General features: G+C 54.6%; 1 protein-coding gene across 13 annotated transcripts in view; it reads right to left on the minus strand.

Annotated features, from left to right (window-relative positions):
* Nucleotides 1-2,094: 2,094 nt before the first annotated feature.
* Nucleotides 2,095-17,833, minus strand: part of ARHGEF10L (Rho guanine nucleotide exchange factor 10 like) — a 159,469-nt gene continuing 143,730 nt past the window's right edge. For all 13 annotated transcript variants that reach the window (XM_038531822.1, XM_038531816.1, XM_038531824.1 and 10 more), the window contains 3 exons: nucleotides 11,437-11,611; nucleotides 4,563-4,685; nucleotides 2,095-3,421 (listed from right to left, as the gene is read on the minus strand). In XM_038531822.1, coding sequence (XP_038387750.1) covers nucleotides 2,883-3,421; nucleotides 4,563-4,685; nucleotides 11,437-11,611 — 837 coding nt within the window. In that variant the 3' untranslated portion in view covers nucleotides 2,095-2,882. The remainder of the gene's footprint in view (nucleotides 3,422-4,562; nucleotides 4,686-11,436; nucleotides 11,612-17,833) is intronic.

Raw genomic sequence — 17,833 nt, forward strand, 5'->3', positions numbered from 1 at the left:
CGAGCGGCAGCCCCTCGCCAACGGAGTGAGGACGAGCAAGCGCCCCCAGCGCGGCTCCCCTGAAGCACCTAACACCCCCCCACCCCGTCCTCTGCGAGGCCCCACAGCTGCTCCCCACGCCCTGGGTCCCCCAGGCCCTCAAGTTGGGAGGGGGACTGGGGACCGATGGGTAATGTCACGGTGGCGCAAAGGCGGCCAGCTTCTCGGGGACGGATCTCCGGGTCCCCGCCAGCAGAGCCATCTGTAGGTGTGGGTCCTACAGACCCGCAGAGTCCTCGGACGCCCGCTCCTGCGCACTGGGGCCTCCTTAACTACAGCCTGTCCCTAGTGTGATGTGAGGGATCACTGCCACGCGGCCACTTGTCCTTGGCGATTCACGGAGGCGTCATGGTCCCCGTCCTAGACATGGGGAGACCGAGGCCTGGTGGCAAAGGGACACGCGGGGAGGCCCACGGCAGGGCTTCCGTGGAGCTGGACTGGGATACAGTCCTGCAAGATCCTGGTCCCCAGGCTTGCCCAGGGCCCCCAGGGGCTGCTACTTCCCGGTCACTGTCCTGGGAAAAGTCTCAACCGGGCATCTGATTCAGGGGACGGAGCCCACCCGGCAGCCTTCCATCGCGAACTCGGGCGCTGAGCGCTTCAGTTCCCCTCCCGCGAGCATTTGGCAGGACAGCGCTGAGTCTCCCCTCGATGCTGAAAGGGGAACGGGGGTTCAGGGAAGGGTTCATCTGGAACGGAATGTCCGGTGTCCTCTGGGGTCGGAGTCCAGGTGGGGACAGAGCTGTCCGCTCCCCCTCCTGGGCGGGGACCTGAGCTGCATCCCTTGCCAGAGGGACTAAGCCAACCTCCGCGCAGCCCACCTTGGCACAGGCTGTTCCCTCCTGGAGGCCCTGCCCCTTTGTCGGCAGCACCCCTGACGTCCCCCAAGCCCTCAGCCGCTGGCCTACACACCCGCCCTCTCCTTGGGCGGCACTTCCTGGGGGCGCAGGTGGCCCTGCCTTGCCCCCCTCCACGGCCCCGGCAGCCAGTGCGGTGCCTGAGGATAGCGGGAGCTCGGGGGCCGGGGCTGAGGGTGAAAGAGTGAACGAGCCAGTGACTCCTCCGCGGGCAAAATCCCACCGGGGGGTGGGTCCTGGCTGAAGGGGCCTCCCCTTCCACGGTGCTCCCCACCCCTAGCTCCCCAGAGCATCCGCGGAGGCCCATTGAGCTGCACAGCTGGGTTGCCTCGACAGGCCTGCCTCCCACCCCCCCTGATCTCTGCCTCCCCACCTCCCGCCACCTGGAGCCGCAGTCAGTGTGAAAGGGAGGCCACGCAGGTGGGCGGGTGGTGGGTGGACAGACACGGGACAGGTGCCAGCAAAGTGGTGGGTGGGAAGACGGAGAAAACACTTCCCTTTTGGGTGGTGGGTATTGGCTATGGTTGGTTTTTTTCCCCTGCAAGCAGCTCTAGAAATCTAAGGATGGAGACTCTGAGCCAGAAGAAGGATGCCAGGGCCCCCAGCAGCCCCACCCCCCAGCCCACCCACAGCCTGGGCTCTGCTGCCACCGTCTGGAGCTCACCCCCCACCTCGGGCTCCTCTCGGCCTCACCCTGCCGCCTGCAGCAACAGCCCCCAGGGCCCCCATCCTCGGTGCAGTGAAGCCCTTCCTGTATCTTCCCTCCAGGCTGGCAGTGACAGGTGCCCAGGCCACCTGCATCTTCCCATTCCAGAGCAGGGAGGGCAGCCTTCTCTTCAAAAACCATTCCGAGGGGCACCTGGGGGCGGGGGGGGAGCTCAGTGGTTGAGCGTCTGCCTTCAGTTCAAGCCATGACCCCCGAGTCCTGGGATCGAGTCCCACGTCGGGCTCCCCGCAGGGAGCCTGCTTCTCCCTCTGCCTGTGTCTCTGCCTCTCTCTGTCTCTCATGAATAAATAAATCCAAAAAAAAAAAAAAAAACCTATTCCGAAAAGAAGCTCCCCAGGGTCCCTTCCCAAGCACAAGAGAACTTTCTGGGATGATAGAAATAGATCTGTATTGTGCAGTACGGTCGGCACACACAGGCTGCTGTGGGGCTTTTCCAGACACACTAGAAATGCGGCTAGGGGACTCGGGAACTGAATTTGTGACTTTATTTCATGTGAATTAATTACAAAAGTAGAAACTGCACGTGGCCACCGATCTGCGAGTGCCCCACACAGCTCGTTGCGGGGCCTGTGCGGGGTGGCGGGCTCTCCTGGGGCCGCGGCTGCTGGTTCCGGGACAGCCCTATCTCGTGACAGCGGCTCTCTCTTCCCCGTCACCTCTCAGCAAACAGAAGTCAACCCAGGTACTCACGTTATTCTTGCCTTTTATTCCAGCATCTCCCAGAGCTCCAATATGTACAGACTTCATTTATACACATAATATACACCATATGTACGTATTTATACATATTCACACACCAGCCCGCACGCACGCTCTCAGACACTCACGCGCACACGCCCTTCCAGGAGAGGCGCGTGGCCGCCTCGGAGCCCCGCTCGGGTGGGCTTGCCAGGCAGTCGTGAGGTTTTGTGTTTGTGGGTTTTTTTGCTTTTAAAAAGAAGGCCATTTCCTCCAGAGGTATCCTCTCCCCAAACCCAAACTCCTCCCCCAAGCACTCTGAAATATATATATATATGTATATATATATATATATATATACATATATATATATATTTTTTTTTTTTTTTTAAATAAAAAGGAAGAAGTTCTCCTCTGTGCTGCCAAGGTAGTTCCAGGAGACCCAGGCCCATCGTCGAGGTCCCTGGAAGGCCAGTCTCCCCAGCGCTCCAGGGGGTCCCCGGCCGGCGGGAGGGGCCCACAGCGGGCCGAGAGCCGCGCATCCCTGCCACCAGGCCTGCGGCTGGGCGCCCGGGCGGGGGCTATAGCGTCAAGGGCACCTGCCAGATGAGGAGGGCGCTGTCCGTCTCCCCGCACGGGGCCGGCCTCCCGCTGCCCCCCGGGGCGCTGCCAAAGTTGCGGTAGCCCTGCCCCCCGGAGATGATGGCCACGGAGCAGATCTCCTTGCGGTGGGCGTCCCGGGTGCAGGGCCGGCTGCGCACCCACACGTCGGGGTCGTCGGCCATCTCGTAGATGGAGCCGTCCTCCTCGCTGTGCTCCAGGGCCGAGCCGTCGGCGGGCGCGGGCTCCCGCACGGACAGCAGCGGGCCCGGGAGGTGCGCGGTGGAGCGCAGGCGGTACTGCAGGAGGATGCCCTTCTTGCGGGTCAGCTCTCGGCCCACGTGGCTGGCGGGCGCGGGCGCTGGCTCGTGGGCCTGCCCGTCCGGCTTGTCCTCCTCGGCCCGCGGCCCCTCGGCCTCCTCCTGGTCGCTCCGCAGGATGTCGGGGGCCAGGATGCTGGTGGCCACGGCCAGGAAGGCCACAGGCCCGCAGTGACCGTTGAGCGACACCATGCCTTTCCCTGCAAGAAAGCGGAGGGAGTTGGGGCCCAGAGGCCCAGAGCTTCAGGGGAGGCACCCACGCGTCTCTCTTGGAGAACCTTCTGGGTGGTGGCCATTGTTTTGGTGACCGCGATCTGTGCTGGAACCTTCCCGGGAGGCCTTGGGTCTGGGGAGGGCTCTCCCACACTGCGGGACAGGGCTGACCTCGTAAAGCATGTGGGGGCCGGTCAGTGTGAGCGCCCGCAGCCCCCTCCCGGGCCAGCCACACATGTCTGTGCCTTTGCTTGAGCCATTGGCTCTGCCCAGAGAGCCTCCCCCACCCCCTGAGGCCACACCCCATCCCCTGGAGCCCAGTCCCGGCTCCTCCAGGGCACGTCCTTGTCGCCTCCACGCACAGACTGCCAAGCACCCCTGCTCTGTGTCCCGCGGTCCTGAAGCACCTGCCACCTTGGACCTCAGCTCCTCCACCTGACTGTCAGCGTGGGGGGCAGGGTCTCTGCCCGATGCATCCCTACAGTAACCCAAGGACCATCGCTGGGGGGACCATCACGACCTTGGGATTTAGGAAGACGGCCTTCTCTAGCAGGGGCGCCCATTCCGGCTGGGCTGGTCTACCCGCGGGGCTTCCGCCTCCCACCCCCCCAACCCCACCCCACCCCTCCTCCAGCAGCTGCGGGAGAAGACCCCTTCGTCGTCACTCTCAGGGCAGAGGCAGAGGGGACCCCGGGGTTCTGGGGCCTCCCCGATCCCACGCTTGCTCTCCTGGCCTCAGTGCTACCCATCCGGGCGGACCTCCCGCTGCTCCACAGGAACACATTTGCACGTGGACCCCACCCTCAGGAGCCCTACATGACGTCGGTCTCCAGAGTCTGGACATTTTGAAGGCAGCAATGGGGGGGGTACCCAGCCATGGGTCATGGGTCTCCACCAACCCTTGGCCACTTGACCAAGACCCACCTATTGTGCCCATCGGCCAGATTAGGAAACTGAGACTCAGAAAGCAGGTGGGAGACCTTGGGGCAGGATGACATAATGCCCTGCACCACCTGTGATGGCAGAAGACACTGGAGAACGACCCACCCTCCCTGGCCACCTGCAGCTGACTCAAAGCCCCCCACCCCACCCCCACCCCACCCGCCATGGCCAGTTCCCGCGCCTCACCTGTGATCTTGGGGATGCCTTCTAGCCGAGGTACAGGCAGGAGGACGATGACGCCCTGGTCGGTGCCCACCCAGAGCAGACCCTGGCAGATCAGGAGGCTGGTGACGCACAAGTGCTTCTGGCCTGCAGAGAGGGAAGCCAGCGTGAGCGGCACAGCCCCCGGGGGGACGGCATCGGGTTGTGGGGGCTTCCAGGTGAGGAAGGGGCATGGGCCGGCTCCCCCCGGGAGACCAGCGGGAAGCTGCACGGGGCTGTGGTTAGCGCGTGGGTTTGGGAGGGTCCGGACCCTGGGTCCCGAGCCTCAGTTCCCACCTGGATACAGTGGGGCTGCGTGAGGACGCGGGGGGAGCTCGGTGGATGGTGCGGGTTTGCAGGTGACACAGATGTTGCGGCTCAGGGGACACGCGGGGCGGGGGCCGGCTGGATCCGGGCAGCAGGGGAGCCGGCGGTTGGCTGCGGGCCTCGGTGTCCAGCCAGGCCTGCCGTCCTGCCCGCGGGGGCCGTCCCTGCTCCCGGCAGCCCCCGGCCCGCCAGCGAGGCGGTCCCCGCGCCCGGGGCTGCGTGTGGCTGCTGTTGGCCCAGATCAGTCCTCGCGCGGCTGCCCCTGGCGCTGTCTCTCCACGTCGGCGACACCGGGGGTGGCAGGGAGGGCACACCACGTGGGCCGCAGAGGCAGGGGTCTAAGCAGGGCACACATCCGCGCTGGGCTCGAACCCACGCTCCGGCACTTGGAGCCGCGCGACCCAGGCCTGTCCCTAAACTTCTCTGTGCCATTTCCTCCCCTGCCAAAGGGGACGATGACGACATTCCACAGCCTCATCCTGAGGATGAAATGGGTCGACGAATGGACATGAATCGCGGAACCCGGAGCCTGGCCCACGGCACCCACAGGAAGGGGCTGTGGGCCATTATGACCGTCGCTGTGTGTCAAGGATCCGGGCACCGGGAGGGGGCAGGAGGCAGGCCCTGTGCACAGACCCTGTCCCTAAAGGGCCGGCTTCCTTCTCGCCGGACTCCTTCTGCCCCACGGACAGGGCTAGTTCTTCCCTGAGGGGAAATTCAAATTCACGCGTATCAGGGCGATGACAACGCCACGTGACGTGTGAAATGCTGCTTGGGGCGGTGGCGGTCAACCTGGGCACGTACGGGCACCCCCGGCAGGGCTCACAGCATCTCTAGCCAGGACCCGGGTGACCTCAATGGGCTGGTCCAGGGACCGGCCTGGGGAAACGCTGCTCCGGAGTTTCTAGAGCTCACGCCAACCTGCTCCCGCCTGACAGAAGCCTGGCCGCCGCTGGGAGGGATGCAACACGCGGATGTCGTGCCCCATTTCCAGGGCGGGATACCCAGGTCCCCAGAGGTCACCCGCTGCTGGGCGAGGCGGGAAGCCAAGCTCAGGCCTGCAGAAGACGGTCCACGCTGCCACCGCCTCGGCTCTGGAGCAATCACGGCAGTTCCACGCGGGCAGGGAAACGGGCTTCCTCGGAGCAGAACGGGTTTCTCCCCGGGTTAGCATGTTGGGGTCCGAGCAGCGCCGCCTCGCACGGTGGCCCCTACCATCACGGACACACGCGGCCGGCGCCCTGGGACGCTCGGGCACCTGCTGTGCACGGGCACGGTGGGGGCTGCACACACCAAGTTCTGCCCTTGGGGAGCAGACATTCTGGGACCTTCCGTGATGATGGAAATGCTACCTATCACGGCGCTCAGGTCTGTAGCCATTCGCCACATGCGGCTGCAGAGCCCAGGATGGGGGCAGGGGACACGGAGGCACTGAATGTCCCATTTCACTCAGTTTCCATTGAAATAGCGGCTCCCTTATTAGCGTGGCCAGGAGGGGGAAAGAGAAAGCAAAAACATGAACAAGGAAACTAAATACCAGGCCGAGGATTCAGATGCGGGAAGGTGCAGGGAGTGGGTGTGAGGATTCCCCAGCTTCCTGCCTCGCCCTGCTTTCTGGAAGGATGGGGAAGCAGATGTGGGGATGCAAGCACCAGGGACCAGGACAGGCAGCCACGCGAGCCCCAGGCTCAGGAAGGGGGCTCAGCACATACAAAGGGCCTGCGGCAGGAGGGGTGGGGGGCAGGACCAACTACAGCCAGCCCAGCACCAGACGAGGGCAACCTCAGGACAGAGGGGAGCAGGGGGGCCAGGATGAAGCCCAGGCTGTTACTCAGAACAAGGTGAGAAGCTACTGGAAGGTCTGAGCAGAGGGTGGATGACCTAGATTGGAAGAGGGCTTTCGCCGCAGGGAGGGGAGAGAGCAGACCAGCAGGGCAGAGACCCAGGTGGCGAGATGTCATGGTGGCCTGCGGGGTGACAGCCCATCTGGGATCCACTTGATGCACATCAACAGACCCAGGAGACTAGAGCAGGTGGGGACAGAGGACAGGAACCCAGGACAGAGGAGAACGGGTGGGGACAGAGGACAGGAACCCAGGACAGAGGAGAACGGGTGGGGACAGAGGACAATAACCCAGCACAGAGGAGAATGGGTGGGGACAGGGGACAATAACCCAGCACAGAGGAAGTCCCTGAGGTCCCCCCCTCTGGTGGCCGTGCCGCCCCAGATGCACATGGACCCGTCAGCAGGATGGGGCTGGAAGAGCCAGACTGCATGATGCCAACCCTGAGGGTCCCACTTTGCTCGGATTCGGGGCAGGAATGAAACTCCAGGACGACAGGCGGGTCCGTGTCTTGACTCCGAAGCCATTTCCCATGGCGTCTGGGTTCATGGATCAGGGACTCCCTACACCTGCGTTGGTTCAGACGGTGCCACCCCAGGCCCGCAGGGTCCCCGGCTTCCCGAGCTCAGCAGTGCTGCGTATGGCACCGGCTGCCATCCCCCCGCCACCACCCGGCCCCGCCTGGCCCAGGTCAAGGTCTCTGTCCCCCGCCTGCCTTCCCCGACGGAGGCCTCACCAGGGCCGCAGCTGGTCTGGGCCCAGATTCCCCGGCTCCCGAGCGCCTGTGCCCCGGGCCCGAGTGGGAGTTCAAGGACACATGAATGAAAACCCGAAAAGCGAAAAAGGACACGGGCGTGATGCCCATCCTCGGCGTGTGGCGTCACAAGTGTCCTCCTCGTCTCACCTCTCAGGGAGTGTCACACACCTACCTCGCTCCATCTTCCGATCATTAGAATTTTCCGCGTGTATAGGACGCAGCGGCCGGGAGGCACGGCCCTTAGCGCAGAGCGGACGATGGATACAGGAGGCCGTTAGGGTGACACCGGTGAGCAGGAAAAGGACCCAGACCCGTGGCTCGGGATCGGCTCCATCGGAGCCACCAACCCCCAGAAATAATTCAGCCCAGCGAGCGCACAGTGGCCGATTCTTCATCTCACTGTGTCACCTCCTTTTCCGGGGCCCCTGGGGCCTGAGCCAGGGAGAGACCATTCCCCGGCGGCGCCCGCACCCTCCGGCCCTCACGGGACACCGAGCCGCAGCCGGCGAGAGGAGGGCGCCGGGAACCCCAAGCAGGTGGCAGAACTGAGAACCGACTTCATCCGCGGACCTCATTCTGGGGCCCCTCCTCCTCACCGACTGCCTCCAGGAAAAGAGCAAGATACTTCACAAACAGTCCGAAAGGGGGAAAAAAAAAAAAACATTCTAATGGTGGATAAATATTTTATCACAGAGACTTAATGCAGCAGCGAGCAGCTCACCCAGGCCATCTATCTGGAGATATACAACTTTAAAAAGCTCAGGCGCTCGGAGAACATTTTATTAATGACCTGTCTGGTTAAGAGGAGGGGGGAGCTTAGGTTCAAAAACGCATTAATACCAGGCGGGTACATGCGTGGAATGCGTGGAAGAGGGGTCGGGGGAAGGAAGCGTGATAAATTTTTAACACGCCCTTAAAAAAATCCACACTTGGAAGAGGAACAAATTTATTACTAATTATGCAATTATTTCATTTGGTGGTGTGGGGGAAGAAAAATACTTCAAAGCCTTTTAAAAATATCTCTAATAAAGAACTGAAGGATCCCGCTCTGTTGTTTCCCGGCCAGGGCACGACGTGAGGTGGTCTGAGGCCGCCCCCCTCCCCCAAGGCAGCTCTCACCGCCTCCTCTCGGGTGTGGGGGGGCCTGGCCGGCCAGAGCTCCAGGCTCCAGGGTGTTGCTGACCAGGAACTGTGGGGCTTGGGGAAGGGGGCCCGGGGCAGAAGTCCTGGGGAACCTTGGGGGAGGCCCTGCACACAGGAACCTAACACCCCCCCCAGATGTGCCAGGGCCCAGCCCAGGAAGGTGTGGCCAGCCAGAGGTGGCATCTGTCTGCTGGATGCAGCAGGTGCAGCCAGAAGGACATGGCCGGGACAGTGGGGCTGAGCAGCAGGGCCCCCGGAGCACGTGTGGCCTGCAGGGCTGGCGCGGTGAGGGGCAGGGACCGTCATGAGGACAGGGATGATGCCAGTGGGCGGTGCCACCGTGGCCTGGGCCTCCCTCAGCCAGGGACTGTGGGTCGCTGTCCGTGCACTGCCTCGGGTGAGACCCGACCTCCCTGAGAGGCGGGGACCCTGTCACGGGGCTGGAGGGGGGCAGAGCCAGGCCGACTCCAGCTCTTGCCTGCGCTACACAGCCAGATCCCGCTCAGATCTCAGCCCCTCCCTGTACAGATGGGGAAACCGAGGCTGGGGATGCTGAACAAGAAGCCTGTGAGAGGCTATGATTAGGGTCCTGGCTCTGGCCTTGGGTCATTTCACCTCCTACGTCTCCGTTTCCCTGGCTCTAACATCATAGAAGGACAGCAAGTGTCCTTCCTTCCTTAAAGGAGACCTGAGGAGGACAAGTAAGCCGGCGGACGAGCAGGTGCGTCTTAAGTTGACACGGTAAAGCCACAGCTGTTCCGGAGAGGCCGCGGCTGTCCCCCTGCGGCTGGTCTGCCCGCCAGCCCCTCCTCTGGCCCTGCAACAAGCTGACCCTTCTCTCCCCTCCCCTGCCCCTGCCCTGCAGAGGAGGCCCAGGAGATTTAAAAGGTCCACTTTTTTTGTTGTTCCACTAACTTGAAATAATATAGCTATCAGCAAAAATGTGGAAACATTTCTGTGATAGAGAGAAATCTTTATCGTAGTTAAAATGGCTTTACCCTGTATCACGGCTAAATACTGTGGAATACAATAAAACTGGAAGAGGAGAGAGGGAGGGAGGAAGGGATGAGGGAAGGGAGGGAGGGAGGGAGGGAGGGAGGGGGGATGGAGGGAGGGAGGAAAAAGAGGAGGAGGAAAGCCCTGACCCAGGTCCCCGAGCCCACACGGCACAGGCCTGAAAGCGTGTTACGTAAGCATTTACTGTCCTCACATCCTCACACACACTCCAAGCCTGGCCCAGACGTCTCCCCAGGCCTGCAGGCATCTATCTGGAGCCAGAACTGCCTGGTTTCACAGGGACCACAGACTCCAGGAGGCAGAGAGACCCACCCGAGCCCCACAGTGGCCGAGCCAGGACTCCGGGCACCTCTGAAACCACCTCTTCCCCATTCCACACGGTGGGAGTCTCAGGTGACTCCTGGCCCGGCCTCTGGCCCACCGCACGACAAGAGACGAGCTGAGTAAACCTCAGCTTCTGTGTGTGTACGACGGGGATGACCCCACTCTGTGGGTTACAGTGAAGCGAGGCCCCGTATATAAAACCCTCGGAACCCAGCTCCCTGCAGGGCCAGGGCAGGTGTGCGGCAGGCAGCCGTTACTCACTGTCACTACCGCCGCTGATCTTGGGGTTAGTAACCGGCCCACCATCACCACCAGTCCAGACTCAGGGATCACTATTTGACTGGCTGGGAGGAAGCAGGAGCCAGGGTGGTGTCTGGGTCCCCTAGTGGAGTTAGGGACCAGGCTTCTGTGGTAAGACGGAGGCCCCCATGGCCCCTGAGGTTCTGGCTAAGGTGCCTGCCTTCAGCCCAGCCCAGCGATCAGTCCCCCAGCTCAGCACACGGCCACTTCTGGCCTCTACATGGCCCATCTGCTGAGTCCCTGTAACAATTAGCTCCCCACCTGCCATGCTAGGCCTGTGTCCCCAGCCCCAGGGCCCCTCGGCTCTCCCAGCTGCCGAACCCAGCCCAGCTTGGACAGGATGGAGCCCCTGCATCGTCCCAGACCAGTCGTCTGTCTGGTGGAAGCTGGGCCAAGCTCTAAAGCCAGCTGGGGGTAGGAGCAGGCTCCGAGCAGGTGTCAGCCCTGGCTCCCTCCAGCACAGCCGCCAGGGTATGGGCAGCATCTTGGGCAGCAGATGGGAAGGAGGTTGCCTGCAGCTGATTCCACGGAGGCCTCAGGCAGATGCAGGGAGGAGCGAGCAGAGAGTTAGGTGAGCTCCGGTCTTACTCCTCTCCACTGAGTACCACCAACAGCCCAGCAGGAGGGAGCGGGGCCCCAAGGGGATGACGTCCTAGCCCTCTGCTTTCCCCCTGCCTCCACACCCCAACCAGCCAACCAAGCCAGTCGCCTTTCTCAGAAAAACCTCTAAAGAAAGAGACCCCTGGTCAGCCTTCTCTCGTTCCCCTCACCTCACACTCTGTACATGATGTGAGGCAGAACCAGGTTTCTGGTTAGCCTGAGGAGTCGCTGGTGTGGACAGGCCTGGGTTCCCACCCAGCTGCCCAACTTGGGAGAGTCTGCTGAGCTTGGAGCCTCACTTTCCGCAAGAGGTGAGTGATGATGGCAAGAGAGGCTTGGGAATGACAGCCCTGAGTTCAAATCCAGCCCTGCTGCCTCCCCATTTAGAGGCCCAGTTTTCAAAGCTGGCCAAATACCACTAGGAGGCTTAACGGTATAAATGGACCAGGACACACCCCTGCCTGGCGTGGAAGGTGCTCCATGGAGGTCAGCTCCTCCCCAGCACAGGCCCGGAATGGCAGGGCGCAATGGCCAGCAGCAGACTCACCTGGCAAGAGGAAGGTGGTCCTGGTGGCAATGTTGATCTCCTGTAGATGCTCCAGTGTCTCGGTGTGGAAGAGGCGGATGGAGGAGCCAGAGGAGAAGGCCATCCAGACACCACTGCCTGCCTTCACCATGTGTGTCACACTCACCGCCTCGTCCTGGTGCGCCTCGAAGCTTTGCTGTGGCACAGAAAGAAGGGTGTTGGTGCTGGGCTGGGCCTGCTGGCTGAGCCTCGGGGGGACCAAGCTCATCCAGCCTCTGCCTGAACCAGACTCAGGGCTAGAAGGGAACCTCAGGAGCCCAGCAGGGGCAGGCTGGTAAATGTTTAACAACTGGTGGGGAATCCTGGTTTGTCATGTCTGCCGATTCCTGGGGTGTAAATACTTATAACACGGCCCATCGCAAGCTACCCACATGGCACTACAGAACAAGGAGCTAGGAAAGAGGTAACGTACACACCCCGCTCTCAGGAGTTGACAGGCCAGGCTCTAGCATGCCCCTGTGACACAAGGGAAAGTCAGGACCAAAAGTCAATGCAAGAGGAGATGACAGCTTATGTACATTATCTAGATTTACAAATGCAACAAACAGAAGGATCAGGAAAGGGAGGCGGGTAGTGTGATTCAAACTCTAATCTTTTACAGCAGGAATGTCCAAAAATTGATAAACCAAGAAACATTTGGGAGTTGGGTTCAGGATGGTGGAGTAACAAGATCTTGAACACACCTCCTCCCCTACACGCAACAATCTACAACTGCTCTTGGATTAATTCCTTCTGAAAGGGACCTGAAAATTGAATGAACTGAACCTCCACAACAAAAGATAAAAGGACAGCAACGAGACGAGATGAGAGGCAGAGACACAAACTCACCAGGGAAAAGTCCTGCCATGGCACGTCACGATTTGGAGGCATACAAGGTACAGAACTTCCCTGAGGAATGTGGAATTCAAGCTCCACATCAGGCCCAACCCTTAGATCCTCCACAGGACTGATGATCCCCCGAAATACCAGGTTTTGAAAATCAATGGGGATTATGTTCAAGAAAACCAGAAAACTGGAAGGAACAGAAAACTCATTCTTAAGGGGCTTACACCTGCTCATTCAACCTGGAAACTAGTTGAAAATACTAATTTGAAAAAAACATATACCATTGATAATGAAGATCCATTTACTAACCATCTTAAAGGATCGCCAGAGGGGTAGAAAACAGCAGGGGTGCCCACAAGGACCGAGACATTGGTAGGAGCATCTCCACCTCCCTTACTAACACTGGTGCTGGTGGGTACCATTTTGGGATTCTCTCTATGACCTGCTAGTGCCTTGGGTGACTCCACTGAGAGTCTTGTCCACCAATGTACCCTGGCAGCCATGGACATGCCCCCAGCCAGGCCAGGAGTCAGCCCCACCCCCAAAGTGCTACAACCACGGCCCCACCACAACAGGAGGGCATGTACACGCACAAAGGAGATACCCCTTGAGAACGTGACTCTGGTAACTAAGGTGCACTTCTGGGCCCCATAGGTCATCCTCTACATAAGGCTACTCCTATAAGACTGGGAGGAGGCACTTGGGTGGCTCAGTTGTTGAGCATCTATCTTAGGCTCAGGCTGTGATCCCAGGGTCCTGGGATTGAGTCCCATATTGAGCCTCTCTCTGTGTGTCTCTCATGAATAAATAAATAAAATCCTAAAAAAAAAAAAAGACTGGGAGAGATTCACAACTTACCTAATACATCGAAACAGACACAGAGTAAGGCAAAATGAAGAGACAGAGGAATATTTCAAAAAACAAAACAAAACAAAAACAAACAAACAAAAAGACAAACCCTGAAAGAAAGAATTAAATGAAACAGAGATAAGCAATCTACCTGAAAAAAAGTTCAAAGTGATGGTCATAAAGGTGCTCTCTAAATTCAGGAGAATTCTGGAAGAACACAGTGAGAACTTCAACAAAAAGAAAGAAAATACCAAACAGAAGTTATACCACTGGGGGCGTCCAGTGGCAGCCCAGATGAAGTCGAACAAATCAGTGAAAACAAGGAATGAAAAACACCCAGACAGAGCAGCAAAATGAAAAAAGAATAAAGAAAAGTGAACACATCCAAAGGGACCTTTGGAACAACATCGAGTGGAGTGACATTCACATTATAGGGATCCCAGAAGGAGGGGGAGAGAGAGAAAGGGCCAGAAAAGAAGAAATAATGAAACACAAAACATGTTGAAACATGTTGAAAATATGCCTAATCTGGAGAAGGAATCAGACACCCAGGTCCGAGAAACCTGGAGAGTTCTAAGCAAGATGAACTCAAAGAGATCTACACCAAGACATGTGGTAATTAAGATGATACAAGCTAAAAATAAAGAGAAAACCTTAAAAGCAGCAAGAGAAAAATGTGTTATGGATAAGGGAAATCCCACAGGGCTATCAGCAGATTCTCAGTAGAAACTTTCCAGGCCAAAAAGGAGTGGCATGACACACATTTAAAGTGCTGAAAGGAAAAATCTTCCAACTAAGAACTCTCTACCCAACAAGGTTATTATTCAGAACTGAAGGAGAGATTAAGAGCTTTCCAGATAAGCAAAAGCTAAAGGAGTTCATCCACCAAACGAGCCCAAGAAATGTCAAAGGGACTCCTTTATGGTTAAAAGAAATGGCACAAATTAATAGTAAGAAAACATACAAAAGTAAAAACCTTACCAAAAAAGGTAAATGTATAGCAAAGATAGTGAGCCTATCACTTATAAAGCAACCATACAGATGAAATGATATAACTGGTAAAGTTAACTAAAATCACAATCATTAGTTAAGTAAAAATGTAAAATGTGTCATCAAAAATGTAAAACAACAGGGGTGAGGAGTAAAAAGGGCAAAGCTTAAGAATGTGCTTAAAATTACATTGATATCAACTTAAAACAGACTGCTGTTGTCATAGGAGATTTTATGTGAACCTCAAGGTAAACCACAAGGAAAAACTTATAATAAATGCACAAAAGAAAATGAGAAAGGAATCTAAACATAACAGGAGAAAGCCATCATACCACAAGGGAAGAGAGCAAGAGAAGAAAGGAACAGACAGCAACTACAAAAACATCCTGAACACAATTTAAAAAATGGTAATGAGTATACACGTATTGATAATTACTTTATTTTTTTTATTTTTTTTATTGATAATTACTTTAAATGTAGGTGGACTAAATGCTCCAATCAAAAGCCACAGAGTGGCTGAATGGATACAGAGCAAGACCCATCTATACAGAAGACTGACATCGAGTCGAGACAAGGACACACACAGGCTGAAAGCGAAAGGGATGGAAAAAGATATTCCGTGCAAATAGAAATGAAAAGAAAGCTGGGGTATCGATACTCATACAAAATAGACTGCAAAGACTGTAATAGAAGACAAACAGGAGCACGAAACAATGATAAAGAGGTCAATCCAGAAGATATAACTTTCATTAATACATATGCATCCAACAGGGAGCCCCAAAATATATAAAACAAATCTTAACAGACCTGAAGGGGGAAATTGACAGCAATGCAATACTAGTAGGAGACTTTAATGCCCCACCGTCATCAATGGATAGATTATCCAGACAATAACAATGAATAAAGAAACATCTGCCTTAAAGGACACATTAGACCAGATGGACTCAACAGATATTTACAGAACATTCCACCCAAAAGCAGCAGGAAACACATTCTTCTCAAGGGCACATGGAGCATTCTCTGGGATAGATCACATGTTGAGCACAAAAGAAGTCTCAATAAATTCAAGAAAACCGACATTTTATCAAGCATCTTTTCCAACCGCAATAGTATGAAACCACCAATTAATTACAAGAAGAAAATGAGAAAAATCACAAAAATAGGAAGGTTAAAAAACATGGTACTGGAAAACCAATGGGTTGAAAAAGAAAGCAAAGAAGAAACCCCCCAAAATACCTAGAGACAAATGAAAACAGAAACACAACACATCAAAAATCTTGGGGAGCAGTAGAGGCAGTTCTAAGCGATGCAGACTGACCCCAAGAAACAAGAAAAATCTCAAATAAACTATATAACTTTATACCTAAAGGAATTAGAAAAAAGAAACAAACCTCAAAATTAGTAGATAGAAGAAAATACTAAAGATTAGAGCAAAAATAAGTGAAATGGGAACCAAAAAAAAGACAATGTATAAGATCAATGAAACAAAGAGATGGTTCTTTGAAAAAATAAACTAGACTGACAAACCCTTAGCCAGACTAACCAAGAAAAAAGAGAGAGAGAGAGAGAGAGGACTCAAATAAATAAAATCAGAAACTTCCAAGACTGAACCATGATGAAATAGAAAATCTGAGCAAAATGATTATTAGAGCAAAGAGATTTTTTTTTTTTTTTTTTTAGCAAAGAGATTTTTAACAGCAATCTGAAACCTGCCAGCAAACAAAAGGCCAGGACCAGGTAGCTTCACCTGTGAATTCTACTAACATTCAAAGAGGATTTAACACCTACCTTTCTCAAAGTCTTCCCAAAAATTGAAGGGAGGGGAAGCTTTCAAACATATTTTACAAAGCCAGCATCACCCCTGATATCAAAACCACCCCCGATACCAATTACAGGCCACCCACTACCCTGGATGAACATAGATGCAAAAGTCCTCAAACTGAACCCAACAATACATTAAAAGGGCCATACCCCATGACCAAGTGGGATCATTCCAGGGATACAAGGATGTTCAACATCTGCCAATCAATTAATGCATAAGAGCACACTGACAAAATGAAAGACAATCATATGATCATCTTAATAGATGCAGGGAAAGCATTTGACAAAATTCAATATCCATTTGTGATGTTGGAAAAACTCTCAAAACAAAGTGGGTATAAAGGGAATGTACCTCAACATAATAAAGGCTGTATATATGACAATCCTACAGATAACATCATCCTCAACAGTTAAAAGCTAAAAGCTTTTCCTGTAAGAACAGGAACAAGACAAGGATGCCCACTCTCACCACTTTTATTCAACATAGTAACTAGAAGGCCTAGTCACAACAATTAGGCAACAAAAGAAATAAAAGGCATCCAAATCAGAAAGGAAGAAGTAAAACAGTCACTATTTCCAGGGGACATGATACTATATACAGAAAACCATAAAGAACATACCAAAAAAAAAAAAAAAGCCAACAACAACCACCACAACAACCCACTACACCTAATAAATGAATTCAGCACACTTGCAAGATACAAAAATCAATATACAGACATTTGTGGCATTTCTGGGACCTAATAATGATTCATCAGAGAGAGAGAATAAGAAAACAACCCCATTTACAATTGTATCAGAAAGAATAAAATACTTAGGGATAAATTTAACCAAGGAAGTAAAATAAATGTGGAATACTGTAAGATATTGATTAAAGGAACTGAAGAAGACATGAATATATGGAAAGATCTTCCAGGCTCATGGATTGTAAGAATATTGTAAAAATGTCCATCCTACCCAAAACAATCTACAGATTTAATGCAATTCCCATCAAAGTTCCAATGCATGCTTTGCAGGACTATAACCAATAATTCCGAAATGTGTATGGAACCACAAAAGATCCCAAATAGCCAAAGCGGTCTTGAGACAGAGAAACAATGCTGGAGGTATCACGCTCCCTGATTTCAGACTATACCACAAAACTACAGTAATCAAGACAGTATGGCATTGGTACAAAAAGAGACATGCAGGTCAACAGAAGAGAACTGAGAGCCCAGAAATAAACCTGCCCATATTTGGACAATGAATCTCTGCCAAAGGAGCCCAGAACACACCGTGGAGAAAAGACAATCTCTTCAATAAATGGTGCTGGGAAAACTAGACAGCCATATGCAAAAGAAAGAAACTGGACGCCCATTTTGCACCAGACACAAAGATGAACTCAAAATGGATTCAAGATTTGAATGCGAGACCTGAAACCATAAAATTCCCAGAAGAAAACAGAGGTGGTAAGCTCCCTGGCCGGGGTCTTAGTGACATCTTTGTGGATCCGACCCCAGGGGCAAGGGAAACAAAAGTAAAAATAAACAAGGTGAACTAACAAGCTTCTGCACAGCAGAGGAACCCATCATCAAAACAAAAAGGCAACCTGCTGAACGGGAGAGGGGGTGAGTGTCCGAAATATATAAAGAACTCACACAACTCAACAACAACCACAAAACCCCCAAACAAGCCAATTTCAAAATGGGTAGAGAATCTGAATAAATGTGTGTCCAAAGACATCCGGATGACCAACCGACGCATGAGAAGATGCTCAACATCACCAGTTGTTGTCAGGGAAATGCAAATCAAAACAACAGCAACCTATCGTCTCAACACCTATCATCAAGTGGTGCTGAAGACGCAGAGATAAGAGGACCTTCATGCACCGTTG

The sequence above is a fragment of the Canis lupus genome, chromosome 2 (assembly GCF_011100685.1).
Source record: "Canis lupus familiaris isolate Mischka breed German Shepherd chromosome 2, alternate assembly UU_Cfam_GSD_1.0, whole genome shotgun sequence".
Taxonomy (NCBI): domain Eukaryota; kingdom Metazoa; phylum Chordata; class Mammalia; order Carnivora; family Canidae; genus Canis; species Canis lupus.